Source organism: Chelonoidis abingdonii, chromosome 3, assembly GCF_003597395.2.
Source record: "Chelonoidis abingdonii isolate Lonesome George chromosome 3, CheloAbing_2.0, whole genome shotgun sequence".
NCBI classification, from domain to species: Eukaryota; Metazoa; Chordata; order Testudines; family Testudinidae; genus Chelonoidis; species Chelonoidis abingdonii.
Window position 1 is genome coordinate 87,125,556 of NC_133771.1, and position 16,411 is coordinate 87,141,966.

Sequence of the window (16,411 nt, forward strand, 5' to 3'; positions counted from 1 at the left end):
ATTTGTGATCCACTATAAATCCCACATCTTTTTCAGCAGCACTACTGTCTGGTCAATTATGACCCATTTTGTAGTTGTGCATTTGATTTTTCCTTCCTAAATGTAGTACTTTGCATTTGTCTTTACTGAATTTCAACTTGTAGTTTTCAAGCAAATCTCCAATTTTTCAAGTTTGTTTTGAATTCTAATCCTGTGCTCCCAGCTGCTTGCAACCTCTTTCAGTTTGGCGTCATCTGCAAATTTTACAAGCATACTCTTCACTCCGTACATGCATCTGACGAAGTGGGTATTCACCCACGAAAGCTCATGCTCCAAAACGTCTGTTAGTCTACAAGGTGCCACAGGATTCTTTGCTGCTAAGTCATTAATGAAAATGTTGAATAGTGGAGGGCCAGGAGAGACCCTTGCGAGACCCCACTAGATATGCGCTCCTAGTTTGACAGCAAACTATTGATAACTACTTTTAGAGTATAGTCTTTTGACCAGTTATGCACCCACCATTTAGTAATTTAATCTAGACCATGTTGCCTTAGTTTGCTTATCAGAATGACATATACAACTATGTCAAAAGCCTTACTAAAATCAAGATAATCTTAATCTTCTTTATAACTGCTCCAGGCTGAGTTTCCAAGAAACTGCCAAACCTTAACTGGTTTTGAGCTTGGCCTATTAACCATTGCCTAACTAGCCTGGAGTGCTTTGGCTTTCAAGCATGATAGGATTTAAACAAATATAGTTTACATTACATTAATTTTTTTGAATTCACAGAGAGTTTTTTCACGGACAAACTTTTCACTCAGCTCCACCCAGGATGAAGGCCCCATGTTCTGTGCTGCAAGCTAGAAATCAATAACATGGCACTCTGTTGTGGCAAACTAGTGGCAAAGGCATTGTAGCATACATGGAGTCCTACCCATAATGCTTCTTGTCAGTTGTACTGTGTTACATGTGATGGTAGCTTCCTTTTCTGACCTCCAGGACCATCAATTCATGACATGAAGCATGAGGTTTTCTTAAAACTTATTTTTGAATGCCTAACTTCAAATATTGGTGACTAGAACGATCTTGTTTTATTAAGAAAAACATTTACACAATTTGACTCAGCATATGCTCCCTGAGAGGGAATGTCATGAACAGTGTAAATGACATTGAAAGAATGCTGTATTTAATTAAACAAGTTAATTTGTTTTACATTTCAGTATTCTTCTGAACATAGTAGCACAGATGGACTGCCTACTTTATCACTTAATGTGATTCTTTCATTTGAGATTGCCACCATCAATAGAAGTTCTCTTTTTTATTTTAAAAAATAGAATTTAAAAATAAATATATCTACATTAACATTGTTATAATTTAGATTTTAAATTGCACAAAAGTTTGGTGTAGTGGGGCAGCTGCCCCGCTCCCATAGAACAGGGGTTGAAAGCAGCCCTGGAGAGGGCTGTGGCTGGAAAAAAAAGAGTTAAAAGCAGCCAAGCTGAGAGGGGAAGCGCCACATCTGTGGCCAGCTCAATCAGGGCCCAGCTGGCTCTTATAAGAGGGCTGGGGGCCAGGAGCTGGAGGAGACTCTCTCTAGCTGTAGAGAGAGAAGGACCTGGCTGCCTGGGAGCTGAGCAGGGTACCTGAGGCAGAGCAGTGCTGGGGAGCTCCAGCCTGGCAACTCCCCAGGCTGCAGGCCTGGTGCAAGGCCCAAAGAAGGTACTGGGGTTGCAGAAGTGAAGTCTGGGCTTAGGCAGAGGCAGCTGGTCTAATTCCCTTGCCAATGATGAGTGGCCTTTACAGACTGCAATCTTCCCTAGTGAGAGGGGGCTAGATGATGACTGGCAGTAGCCACTGAGGCAAGGTGGGTTAAGAGGGTTGGGGGTTTCCCTGAGAGGGGAGAGCCAGAGTGTGGGATTACTGCTGGGGCAGAACTCTGAGGAAAAGGGCACCGAGGTGTGGGAGAGACATGGGGCCTGAGGCAGGCAAGACATCAGCCAGCCAGCAGAGCGCACTCTGAAGCTGGTGAAGAGCTAATTCCTATGACAACCAGCAGGAGGCGACATGCTGATGAGTCCTGGCTTCACTACATCTGGAAACTAAAAATATGGTTTCCACAGCAACTGTAACTCAACCACACTACACATATATTAAGGCATGAAAGTGATCAGAATATAAAATACTACCATACAGTACATATGGACTGAGTTACTTTTATTGAGGGAACCATAAAGAGAGGTTACTTGCCTTACAGTAACTGGAGTTCTTAGAGATGCTTTTTTCTGCATGGATCTTAATGAAGGTGTGTGCATGCATGAGCCCAGAATATTTTACCAAGTATCTATTGGAGTTGTGCATGTGCCCTATATGCCTTCATGCCCCTTGTAGCAAGGGTGCATGCACAGCTCCAATAGATACTCAGTTCCTTCACCAATATGAAAAATCCAGGGAAGGACTCTGTATCAGTTGCTCCTGGGGAAATTCTGTGCCAATGTGCACATGCAGAATTCATGTTTTGCACAGATTTTTTTTTCCTCAGCAGAAAATACATTCTGCTGGAAAGTGCTGCAGTTACATCTTTCATTCACCAGGGACACTATTGTGCCAGAACAAAGAGCAGCTGCTCCCAATGGGAGCAGCCCCAGACATGGATAGGAAAGAGAAGAGGCTGCGTTCCTCACAGCGCCCTGTCCATGGGGCCAGGTCAGGAGGCATGGAATATGGGGGAAAGGACAGGCGTGGGGCACATAAGACTGCTGGGGGGGGGGTGTCACAGAATGGGATTCAGAAGGGCTAGTGGGGGGACAGACTGGGACAGCGGCTGAATAGCAGGGAGGTGCAGGAACATATGAGGATGGGGGGAAAAGATGTGCAGGGACACATGGGAGAGGGGAAGAGGTGGCTGAAAGGGGGCAGGGACACATAAGGGTAGGGAGGAGGGAGTACAGAGACATGGGGGAGGGGGTGGCTGAATGGGAGCACGGGGTCACACTAGGATAGGGGAGGGGGTGCAGGGATATTTGGGGGATGGGTGCTGAATGGGGGTGCAGGGACACATGGGACCAGGGCCAGATGTGCCTGACTGAATGAGGGAGGCTAAGGGTCAGCCAGGGTCTGCATGGGGGGATCCCTAACAATCCCTCTCCATCAAAAAACCTGATCCATACTTTTCCTGTACCCAACACCCAACAACTCTCCCACTTCACATCCAGCCTCCTTCCCAGCAATTACTTCCCTTTTCCTCAGCTCTTCCATTACCTCTGACTCCCCCAAGTCTTTGCATTGCTTCTAGGGGGTGGGGGAAATATGTTTCTGTACTGTAGCAAACAGGTCTGTTGAGGTAACTCCCCATTTTAGGAATACCCAGTATAGAACAGAATATTTTAACTCTCATTCATGAGTAATGGAGATCTTCCTACTCAGCTGATCTAGCAAATAATTCTGGGTACCCAGGAGATGGAAAGCTATTAGCCCAACCCAATGTTGGATGTGCCAGTCCTATAGGTATATTGATTCCTAACAGAAGGGGATGATCTCACTCCCCCTTGATTGTTTATATAGTGTATAGGTGTATTGCCCTTTATGTTTTAGGTAGTGGGCTCCTGAAAGAGAGGCAGAAATGCCTTGCAGGTTAGATTAACAACCTTGAGCTTTTGTACATTTATGTGTAACCAAGACTCTGCCTTGGACTACTTACCCTGAATTTGAAGAAAACCCAAGTGTACCCCCCATCATAGCTTGGATATTGTGATGAGGCATGACTCACCACTGTGGCACCTCCTGCTGGCTGTCCTGCGAATTAGCTTAGTCCGCCCGCGCACCCTCCTCTGATAACATCTCACTGCCGTCACTTCTACCTCAGGATGCGAATTGTCCCAATGACCACAGTCTGTTCTCCCCCCTCTGGAGGAACCACAGTCCACTGTCCACACCCTTCCTCAGTGGCCAATGAGGATGGGAGAGAGGACAACCCAGGCCCACTCATTACTCTGGGTCCCAGCCTAGGGACTCTGTAGATGGCAGCTACGTGCTGTGTCCTCTCCAACCCCACAGTCTACTTCCCTGGGCCACCTTCCCGCAGCTCCAGGTCCTTCTCCGCCCTTGTCTCAGGGCCTCAGCATGCCCACAGTCAGCCAGGAGCTTGCTCTCACTCCCAGATCCTGCCCAGCACTGCTCTGTCCAAGTTGCTAGCTGACCTCTATCTGCAAGGCAGCCAGTCCTCCTCCCTCCTCAAGCTCCAGGGAGTGATTGAACTGCTCTGCCCTGCAGCTCTTCTTAAATGGGCCTGCCCATCCCTGATTGACTGCTCCTCATAGCCCTCACCAAATTGGCTGTCTCCTGCACAGTCTCCCATGGGTCCTCCCAATTGGCTGCATGTTGTGCAGCCTCCCTAGGGTTTTTTATTAACCCTTTATGGGCTAATGTGGGGCAGGTGCCCCATCACAGATGCATTCAACACTAGAGGCTCAGAAAGTCCAAATTGTGCCTGATTGGCTGAAAGTGACCTCAACCAACCTTAGGAGAGGACAGAGGTTTAACCTTGAATAAAGGGTCATGTTATATCCATATTGCCATGTGCCCCTGCAAACTCAAGAACACCTTTATTGAGGTTTTTGGATGGGAAAGGAGGTTTGAAATAATGTGAGTCATACAAAATCTGCTTGGCTAGCAACTCAGCCTTGACCCTTGGCTCTGGTCCCTAACTACCGACTCTGGCTTAACCTTCTCCAGCCCAACCATCTGTGTCTTTAACTACTAGACTTGTTTGCCCAAGCCTTAGTCCCTGACATATGATGCCATAAAAGTAGAAACCAAGATACTTGAGACCTGTCCAATGCATAAGATCTACAACAAGAGGGGCTCCTTTGTAATCCCTTTCAAGAACCAAAGAAAGAATGAAGAGAAAATCTAGAAGGATTTCTATTGCCATAAGATGAAGAAGATGCAGATGAGCAGAACTTTTCCATTAGTGGTACAGACTTCTGAGGTGTTACCACAGAATGAGGAAGTCCACACTCCAGTCTCTGAGACACCAATGCCAGTATCACAGAAGATGGTTGCAGGAAAGTTTTCATAATCTGTACCCTTATTTCTGGTTTCAGAACCGACAGAGCTCACAGAAATCAGAGAAGGGTCTAGGAGAGGAGGCGCTGGTTCTGGGGCAATCACTATGTCCACAGAAGTTGTAAAAAGAGTCTGAGTTCCAATAGGAGTGGGTACCCGGTGCAGTTGGTACCAAGCTCAATTCAATGTAGAAATCTCAGATGATGAGACCTTCACAATAGAACATGGTACCAACAAATCAGTAATAGATAGTACCATTATCCCCAGTACTGAAGTAGCAGTGTTGGTCAATGAGGATTATCAACTTGGTACCAAAGCAGAATAGCAAGTTTACATAATTCCTAAAGAGATATGGTGCTAATCTGCTTTAGAAGGAGTCAGCTTGGAAACATCAGAATCATGAGACTTAGATTTCTTCTTAACTGGTGAGACAATGTTTGGCATCAAGCTCTCCTTTGCCTGCCTTGAGCACCAGGAGCCACTGACAGACCCGAGGATGATAAAAGGGAAGGCTAAGCATGATTTTAAGAATCATGAAGTCTCTTAGAGCCAGAAGATCTACCAGCTCTCAATGTAACATCTCTGGTAGCCAGAATATGGGTAGATACTAGCTCCAATACAGCAGACTGGTTCTATGGAGGAACTCCAGAGCTGGATACACTTTTCATTGATTTTTCCATAAGAAATACCTTTAAATGGGCATTGAGAGCTCTCTTAGAGAAAGATTTGAAATTTGAATGCTTTTCCACAGTATGAGACTTCCCTAAACAAAAGAGACATCTAACATGTCCATTATGCATGGGCATAGCTGATTCACAAATAAGGCAGATCTTAAAACCCAGAGCTCAAGACTCAGCCCATGATGTGCAGTCCAGTACCAAGGGGAGAATCAAAGAAAAAAATTGTTTAGTTTTTTCCCCACTGGTCACCAAATACAATTTTAACAAATTTAAATAAATAAATAAATAAAACAAAACCCCTGTCCTAACCTGAACTAAGATACAACAAGGAAGCAGATGGACACTGTGTAGCTCTGTCATGGGCAGTAAAAGAAACTGAATGGTGGCTGGGGCTGCTCCACACTTTATGCCCTTTCTGTAGGGGTGTAAAGGGGTACATTCACTGCAAGGGTGCCTCCTTCTGGCTGCTCTGGGACTTAGCTGCTTCCAGGTCTGATTCCCTCTTCTGCCACTCATTTGTGCACCCTGCTGCCTCCCTCTGTCCACTTTTTCTTCATGACTTGGCCTGCTGGCCAGGTCACTATAGTTCTCCCCTTCCAGGGTAGCAGAGTCCTATTGGACAACTGTCTGAGGCAGTCTTCTGCTCCACTGCCCAAGGCTATGCCACTTCCCAAGTGGCTGGTAGAGGAACCCAGGCCCACCCTCTACTCTGGGTTCCAGGCCAGGGACCCATGATTAGCAACTGTGGCTTCAAGACCCCACTCCTACTTCCCTGGACTCCTTCCTGTATCTTCTAGCTCCCTTCTCTCTGGATTTACCAGACCAAACTCACTCCTCCCAGGGAGTGACTGCAGACTACTTCCACTGCAGTCCCCTTCTGTTGCCAACTTCATGGCTTTATATCAGCCCTACTTGTTCCTTCTCAACTGGTCTCCATCATCAATTTGACTTTCATATGCAGGCCTACCCCCACCTCCCATGCGGCCTGTCAGGTTAATTACCATAATTTAACCTGCTCTGCCTTGTGTGTGGTGGACACCCCATAACAGGGGGCATGAAGACACATAGGGCTAATGGGCAGCCCCAAAAGACACAACTAGCTAAAATATTCCAGGCTTGCATGCACAAGGCAAAAATATCTACAGTGGGATCCATGTGGATAAATACTTGAAGAACTTTGAATTTTCTGATTTTATTAATCTACACTTTTTCTGTTTAATATACACTACAATATATATTTATGTTTTCAATTAACTTCAAAATTCAGGGAAGGAAGAATATAGTACTAGATTGAGTCAGGGTATGTCTACACTACGAAATTAGGTTGATTTTACAGAAGTCAATTTTTAGAAATTGATTTCATACAGTCGATTGCGTATGTCCCCACTAAGCACATTAAGTTAGCGGAGTGCATCCTCACTACCATGGCTATCATCGACTTATGGAGCAGTGCACTGTAGGTAGCTATCCCACAGTTCCCGCAGTCTCCGCCGCCCATTGGAATTCTTGGTTAAGTTCCCAATGCCTAATGGGGCAAAAACATTGTCGCGAGTGGTTTTGGGTACACGTCATCAGTTGCCCCTCCCTCCGTGAAAGCAATGGCAGACAATTGTTTCGCGCCTCTTCTTCCTGGGTTACCCATGCAGACGCCATACCACCACAAGCATGGAGCCTGTTCAGCTCACTGTCACTATTGCTGTTCTGGGTAAGTCTACTGTGAGGACTGCTGTGATCCAAGTAGCCAATACAACCATTGATGTTCTGTTATCAAGGGTAGTGGCTCTGAGAAATATATGGGCCTTTTTAGATTTTAGGTGCATTGTATTCCTGTCCTTTGTCGCTGGTGAAGAAGTCTTGCAGCCGTACATTCCAGTCCCAGTTGGCACTGTAACACCCCATAACACTTCTGTGGTTGACACATGTAACAGCTCAGGGCTCTTGCTCTTTTGCCTTGGCCGAGGTACCTTGCCCTACCAGGGCCTCCAAGCGTTCGACACAGAAGTATATACTTTGTATACAGCAGCAGCTCCTTGCCTTTGCAGCAGACGGTGCAGTAGGACTGGTACCCGTCCTCATCGGACATGTAGCTTGGACGGGGGTTCTGGGAATGTTTTCCCTGCCTGGCTCTTAGCAACCTCCAGGGCATGGTGTATGGCTCCACCACTTCCCGTGCAACTCTGCTCTCCTGCAACTCTGCCCTCCTGCTCCCCAGCGATGAGCTCGGGGGATCCGTTCTGGTCCTCCTGGGTGCTGCTGGTAGACGTGGTACTGCTGCTCTGGGAGGACTCCTTGGAATCCTCCTCAGTGAGTTTGATGAGAGGCTCCTGGACAGACATGGCCATCCTCCTCTTAGAGCACTGATTGGGAGCCAGAGACTCCAGGTCATTCTCTTGTTTGTTTCATCTCATGGAGATTCAGTCCTGCCTGGAATATCATGCGAGCAGGAGACTTCTGCCTCAGGCTGCTCTCCCAGGTGGCAGCACTGCATGATCGCACCTACCCCACCCTACCCCTTGCTCCCATGGCTCATGAAGCCTGGACAGTAATAAGGAGCAGTTCACTATAGGCTGAGCAAGTGCAGAATGGTGGTAGAATGTGTCTTTTGAAGTTTAAAGGCTCGCTGGCACTGTTGGTCAGACCTCAGCACAACAAACATTTCCATTATTATTGCTGCTTGCAGTGTGTTCCATAATATCTGTGAGAGTAAGGGGGAGACGTTTATGGCGGGGTGGGAGGTTGAGGCAAATGGCCTGGTGTCTGATTTTGAGCAGCCAGACACCAGAGCTATTAGAAGAGCACAGCAAGGCGTGCTGTGCATCAGAGAGGCTTTGGAAACCAGTTTCATGACTGGCCAGGCTTCGATGTGACAGTTGTGTGTGTTTCTCCTTGATGCAAACCTGCCCCCTTTGATTTTAATTCCCTGTAAGCCAACCATCCTTCTCCCTTTGAAATAAAGTAACTATTGTTTTGAAACCATGCATTCTTTCTTATCTCTCTCTTTTTTTTAAATTAATAAACGGACAAGGTGGGGTAGGGGAGGGGGGAAGGACAAGGCCACATTACTTATTGTAGCCACACTAAAAATCAAACTGTTTGAATGACAGCCTTCTGTTACTTGGGCCATCCTCTGGAGTCGAGTGGCTGGGTGCATGGAGCCTTCCCCCTGCATTCTTGGATGTCTGAGTGAGGAGGCTATGGAACATGGGGAGGAGGGTAGGTCATTATACAGTGGATGCAGCGGGGGTCTGTGGTCTTGTTGGCTTTCCTGCAGCTCCAACAGATGCTTCATCCTGTCCGTTTGCTCCCCTAACAGACACTTCATCATGTTTGTTTGCTCCCCCATTAGCCTCAGCATCACGTCCTGCCTCTGCTCTTCGCGCTCACTTAATTCTTTCCTGGCCTCTGCCACTGAATGCCTACATGCATGAAGCTGTGCCCTATCAATGCGGGAGGACTGCATGAGCTCGGAAAACATGTAATCACGAGTGTGGTTTTTTTCACCTTTTAATCTGCGATAACCTCAGGGATGGAGATGATGGAGTGTAGAAACATTCTACGCGCTATGATTCTGGGAGGACTGCATGGTCATCTGTGCTCCTGAGTGCTGCTGAGTTTGCTACAAAATTCAAAAGTTCCTGGGGCTTTTCCTGAGTACCTGGCTAGTGCATCAGAGTTCAAAGTGCTGTTCAGAGCAGTCACAATGGAGCACTCTGGGATAGTTCCCAGAGGCTCATACCGTCGATTTGTGTTTGCACTACCCCAAATTCAACCCAGCAAGGTCGATTTTAGCGCTATTCCCCTCGTCGGGGAGGAGTACAGAAGTCAATTTTAAGAGCCCTTTGAGTTGACGGAATGGGGTTGGTTGTGTGGACACAGTCATTTTTAAATCGACCTAATGCAGCTAAATTTGACCCAACCCCACAATGTAGACCAGGCCTCAGACATATCACAAGCTGGTGTGAAAGTTCTGCCACAAAGCTCTGGGGAAGGGAATATTCCCTCTGGCCAATGAACACAGATGTGCTGATGAGCTCTGAGCTATCTCTAGCTGTTCCTGTTTGAAAGGAGCCCATCACAATGTAGGGCTTTTGAAGACCAGGAAGAGACAAATGGGAGTAATCCTCTCAGACCACAGCAAAATATTGATACCTGAGTTGGTCAAGGTGTTCAGTAGAGAGTAATGTGAAGTACTTCCTCCTCCAGATGCTGAGTGGCTAAAAATGGGGGGTAAAGTTTGAATCCCAATTTGTAAAATAATTTAAACAATTAAACAATTCCCAAAAGGTGTTATTTTAAATTTATATCAGATGATACTTGCTTTCATCATGGTCTTCAGCAGGCTTTATAGGTTGCTGGTTTTCTTCTTTTAATTTCAGCACCTCTTGCAGTTCTCTCCTGAAATTAGAAAAATCCATATCTTTATTTGTATAAAATATGGTTGAAACAAGTTTCAAACATTAAATGCTATTGAAAATTCAGAAAAATGCTGTTCAATATTAAGATACAATTTGGCAAGTCTGCTTCTTGAAAGTTATTCATGACTAAATAAAAATCAATGATAACTTGTGTCCTTTTCTGGATGTTATCATTTTGACAAACAAACAAATGACAGGGACCAAAGAAAACATGTTAGGTAGAGGATCTCCCCACACCAAATGTGGCTATCTGAGTTTAGTATTCGTCAGATAACAACACTAAGGTAACAATGTATTGGAGGACTTTGGACCTACCAGAACTATTCTTAACTTTTTTTTTAAGCGCACTGTGTTAATGGATATAGGTTCAGATCTCCTTAATGTAAAATAGATGTGGAAATTTTTGTGACCATAAAAACAGTGCATGTTCTTGTAGAATATATTATCTTGTATCAAATTAATTCTTTTTATTATTTTTATATTTTATGCATTGATATGTTACACTTTACCTTGTTTCTTCTTCCTCTTTTTGCTTTTTTAATGCTTCATCTGTAAGTCTTTCCAAAATCTTAGAATTAATTTCATCTTTATTTGTTATGTACAGTCTGTGTAGTAAAAATGTTCCTGCAATACAATTACATAAGAGTAATATACTTTTGGCAATAATATAAAACTACCATCTCATTAGAATGAGTATGTTTTTAAGGTATGAAAGCCCTTTTATAAATGGTTGACAGTTTAGAGACATGTTTTTAAATTTTAGAAAAGAAGAGTGTGCCAATTTAAATGACAGATATACCACTTCTGAAAATTGTAAAGCTTTGTTTTCAGTGCCAACAGCCTAATAACTTAAGCGTGGGATATGGCAAGGCTGTGGGGGGGATAAATATTGAAATTTTACATTTGCATATCTCATATTTTAAACTGAAATTGTTGTTTTTCTAGTTTGCATGTGTGCCCATAGTTTAAGAATGGCAAAAAAACCCATTAAAAATAATGAAAAAAAATATAAAATTCATGAATCCATATTACTGGTGCAGAGTATGCAGAAATAAAGACATGTCCTTAGTTCTGCAAAGCTCTAATCCATACGAGTAACTTTATTCACATGAGCAATTGCATATTATTCATTTGGTTTGGCAAACAGATACAGGGATATACTGTTGATAGGTATATCTCCATTTAATTAATAGAGCTATGCTGATTTCAGGGATTCTCACAACAAAAAAAGACGGTTACTCACCTTTGTAACTGTTGTTCTTCGAGATGTGTTGCTCATATCCATTCCAATTAGGTGTGTGCGTGCCATGTGCACGCTCGTCGGAAGATTTTTACCCTAGCAACACTCGGTGGGTCGGCTGGGTCACCCCCTGGAGTGGCACCATTATGGTGCTGGATATATACCCCTGCTGACTCAACGGCCTTTAGTTCCTTCTTGCCGGCTACTTCGACAGAGGGGAAGAAGGGCAGGTTTGGAATGGATATGAGCAACACATTTCGAAGAACAACAGTTACAAAGGTGAGTAACCGTCTTTTCTTCTTCGAGTGCTTGCTCATATCGATTCCAGTTAGGTGATTCCCAAGCCTTATGTAGGCGGTGGGGTCGGAGTGAGATGTTGCAGAATGCAAAACTGCTGAGCCAAATGCTGCATCATCTCTGGACTGTTGAACCAATGCGTAATGTGAGGCAAAGGTGTGAATCGATGACCAGGTAGCTGCCCAACATATTTCCTGGATGGGAACATGGGCCAGGAAGGTGGCAGATGAAGCTTGAGCCCGAGTAGAATGGGCGGTGAGGTGGCTAGCCAGAATGTGAGCCAGATCATAGCAGGTACGGATGCAGGACATTACCCAAGATGAAATTCATTGGGATGAGATTGGCAGGCCTTTCATCTGGTCTGCCACTGCTACAAAGAGCTGAGGCGACCTTCAGAAGGGTTTTGTTCTCTCGATATAAAAGGCGAGAGCCCTGCGAACGTCTAGGGAGTGCAGCTGTTGTTCCTGACGCGATGAGTGCGGCTTCGGGAAAAAGACTGGAAGGAAGATGTCTTGATTGACATGAAAGGCGGACACGACCTTAGGGAGGAAGGAGGGGTTTGGTCGCAGCTGTACCTTGTCCTTATGGTATACCATATACAGGGGGTCCGCTGTCAAGGCCCGAAGCTCAGATACTCGTCTTGCCGAAGTAATAGCGATGAGGAAGGCTGTCTTCCAGGAAAGGTACAGCTGCGAGCAGGTGGCTAGGTTCGAAAGGAGCACCCATAAGCTTGGCTAGTACCAGGCTGAGATCCCAGGAAAGGGTCAGGCGTCTGACTTGAGGGTACAAACGTTCCAATCACTTGAGGAACCTTGAAACTATAGGGTGAGAGAAGATTGATCAGCCATTTTCCCCTGGGTGGAAGGCGGAGATGGCTGCCAGATGCACCCTTATGGAAGAGACCGCTAGGCTCTGTTCTTTCAGGGACCAGAGGTAGTCCAGGACAGTAGGAACGGACACCTGCCTGGGGACTGAGTTATGCTGAGCGCACCAGCAGGAAAAACACTTCCACTTGGCCAGATATGTCATCCTAGTGGAAGACTTCCTACTGCCCAATAGCACCTGTTGGACCGAGGCAGAGCAACGCAACTCAGACTGGTTCAACCACAAAGCAACCATGCTATGAGATGAAGAGACTGCAGGTCCGGATGGTGAAGCCTGCCAAAGTCCTGTGTTATGAGCTCCGGCTAGAGTGGCAGGGGAATCGGGTCTGCCACTGAGAGGTTGAACAACATGGTGTACCAGTGCTGCCTCGGCCACGCTGGAGCAATCAGGATCAGGCGGGTGCTGTCCCTGCGGAGCTTGAGTAGGACTCTATGGATGAGCGGAAATGGTGGGAAGGTGTAAAGTAGGTGCCTTGTCCACGGGATCAGGAATGCGTCTGAGAGGGAGCCTGGGGAGCGTCCCTGAAAGGAGCAGAACACCTGGCATTTCCTGTTCTCGCAGGAGGCAAAGAGGTCTATGTGGGGAAACCCCCACTTCCGGAAAACAGAATGGATGACATCCGGATGAATCGCCCACTCGTGAGACAGGAAGGATCTGCTGAGGTGATCCGTCAGAGTGTTCTGGACTCCTGGGAGAAAAGACGCTACCAAATCGATCAAGTGGGCTATGAAGAAGTCCCAGAGGTGGAAGGCCTCTTGATAAAGGAGGGAGGAGTATGCTCCGCCCTGCTTGTTTATGTAATACATGGCCATTGTGTTGTGTGTGAACACTGATATACAACGGCCTTTGAGATGCTCTCGAAACACCTGGCATGCTAGACGGACCACTCTCAGCTCCCACACATTGATGTGTAAGGCCACTCTTGAGGCGACCAGAGGCCTTGAGTGCGAAGGCCCTAGAGGTGGGCACCCCAACCCAGAGATGACGCGTCCGTGGTTAGTGCCATCAAGGGTTGCGGTCGGTGGAATGGCATCCCTGTACAGACTAGAGTGGGTTTAGCAACCAGGTTAGGGAGCCCAGAACCTTCCGGGGAATAGTGAGCACCAAGTCCAGGCTGTCTCTGCGTGGTTGGTATATTGAAGCAAGCCAGGTTTGAAAGGGACGGAGGCGTAGCCTCACGTGTTTGATCATGAAGGTGCAGGAGGCCATGTGACCTACTAGGCTGAGGCAGGTGCGCACCGATGTTGTCGGGAAGGTTTGAAGACCTCAAATAATTGTAGCCATTGCTTGAAAACATAACTGCAGGAGGCAGGCTCTGGCCAGATTGGAGTCCAGAACCACTCCGATGAAGTCTATTGTCTGCGTGGGTGTCAGAGTAGACTTCTCTGTGTTGATCATCAGGCCTAGGCTCCTGAAGAGGTCTTTGACGATGCACAGGTGCTGTGACACTTGTAACTGGGAGGTCCCTGGAATGAACCAATCGTCGAGTTACGGGTAGACCTGTACCCAACAACGCCGGAGGGAGGCGGCGACTACAGCCATGCATTTTGTGAACACATGCGGAGCCGCAGAAAGGCCAAACGGAAGTACAGTGAACTGCAAGTGTTGATAGTTGAACACAAAACAGAGGTACCGTCTGTGTGGTGGGTAAATTGCGATGTGGAAATATGCGTCCTTCATATCAAGGGCGGCATACCCGTCTCCCGGATCCAGGGACGGGATAATGGTCCCCAGGGTTACCATGCGGAACTTCAGCTTTATCATGAATTTGTTGAGTTCTCGCAGGTCTAGGATTGGTTGTAGACCTCCCTTTGCCTTGGGGACTAGGAAATATCAGGAATAAAACCCCTTGCCCCTCATGTCTTTTGATACCTCCTCTATGGCTCCCATAGCTAGGAGTGACTGGACCTCTTGTAAGAGGAATTGCTCGTGAGGAGGGTCCCTGAAGAGGGACGGGGAGGAAGGGTGTGAAGGCGGGGTTGAAACAAACTGGAGGTGGTATCCCACTTCCACCGTGCGCAGGACCCAATGATCTGAAGTTAGCTGGGACCAGGCAGGGAGGAATTGGGAGAAGCGGCTGAAAAAGAGAGGAGAAGGAGCCGGTAAAGCAACTGGTGGGTCATCCTCGGGCATCCCATCAAAAGTTCTGCGTGGGCCCCGCTGGTGGTTTAGGAGGCGCCTGATTTTGACCTCCTTGGGGGCCAGATTGCCTCCGACGATTCCCTTGACCACGCCTTCTCCTAAAGTCCTGACACGGCCTAGGCGAGTCGTAAGGACGGTGTGGCTGGGGCCGAAAGGTCCTGCGTTGGGTCACTGGTATGTGCATACTCAGTGAGCACATTTTAACGTGATTGTCATTCAGACTTTGCAATCTGGGGTCAGCCTTATCTGAGAACAGGCCCCGGCCTTCGAAGGGCAAGTCCTGAATAGTTTGTTGTAATTCAGGAGGAAGGCCTGATACCTGGAGCCAGGAGATACACCTCATCGTCACTCCTGATGCCAGAGTTCTGGCTGCAGAGTCCGTTGCATCCAGAGAGGCTTGGAGGGAGGTTCTTGCTATCTTTTTACTCTCCTCAAGTAGGGCCGTAAATTCTTAACGGGACTCTTGGGGAAGAAGCTTCGTAAACTTCCCCAAGGACAGCCACATGTTAAAGTTATATCTACTTAGGAGGGCTTGTTGGTTTGCCACCCTAAGTTGGAGGCCCCCGGCTGTGTATATTTTGCAGCCTAGGAGGTCCATTTGCCTGTATGGTGCGGATAAATGGAAGAGCCACTCTAGCAGGTGCATCAGCCGATAGGATGTCCACGACAGGGTCCTCTATTTCAGGAACCTCCTCCACCTGTAAGTTCATATTTTGAGCCACTTGTCTCAAAAGGTCTTGATGGGCCCTGAGATCAATTGGTGGAGGGCCTGAGGAGGATGTTCCTGCCACCGCCTCGTCTGGTGAGGAGGAAGAGAAGAGGCCCGGGACCAGGGGGTCCTGTGGGGGCTCCTGTACTTGAGGAGCGTCATCTGCGTCAGGTGGGACATGGGTGTCTGCAGATGGTATCGGAGCCTCATCTGCGTCCATGGGGCAGGGCGGCTTACTGTTGCCTCTGGTACCCGATGTTCTGACAGGGCCGACCATGGAGCCACTGATGGAGCACCTTGGGCTTGGTGGTATGCCCACGGTGTCCAGAAGGACCAGTGATGAGGCCCTTCCTCATGACTCTGGCTCTCTGGAAATATATGGCTGGGGACATCAGAGTCACGCTCCTGAGGATAGGATGCGCTACCAGCCTGCTATGACACTGATGTGTGTCTCAACGGCCACAATGGAACCTGGGAGGGCACCACTGTTCTGGATGCTCGATCCCAGGGTGGTACCGGGGAGTGGTACCAGGAGCTATAACGGTACCGCAAGCGAGACCGGGACCTGCAACTGTAGCGGTGCCGGGAGGTCGACCGGGATCTCGAGTCCCTTCGTCTTGAGCGACTGCGGGATATACAGTGCCGAGAGCAGTGCTGTGAGTCGGATCGGTACCAGGAGTATCTGGCCGGCGAATGAGATGTCGAACGGTGCCGCGAGTGCAACCGGAACCACGATGGAGAGCAGTGCCGGGACTGCGAGCGGCGCCGGGAGCGGGAACGGTGTGATCGAGAGTGTCTGTGAGACCGTGATCTTGAACGACGTCTCTCTGTTGGACCAACGGAGGGTAGCCTTTCTAGGGCCGGTTTCCCGATGGACTGTATGACCCGCACTGGCAGAGCCGGGGGTTGAGGCCATGCCGACTCTGTCATGGCAATGAGCTCCCTTGCCGTGGAGAAGGTCTCTGGTGTAAAAGGGAGGGCAAGCTCAACCACAGCATGA

The 16,411-nt window shown here is 47.6% G+C and overlaps 1 protein-coding gene across 1 annotated transcript in view; it reads right to left on the reverse strand.

The window, feature by feature from the left end:
• AK9 (adenylate kinase 9) overlaps positions 1–16,411 on the reverse strand; it is a 244,988-nt gene that overhangs the window by 134,365 nt on the left and 94,212 nt on the right. The window contains exons 19-20 of the mRNA XM_075064564.1: positions 10,648–10,762; positions 10,038–10,118 (exon numbers count right to left, since the gene is read on the reverse strand). Of these exons, the coding sequence (XP_074920665.1) occupies positions 10,038–10,118; positions 10,648–10,762 (196 nt within the window). The remainder of the gene's footprint in view (positions 1–10,037; positions 10,119–10,647; positions 10,763–16,411) is intronic.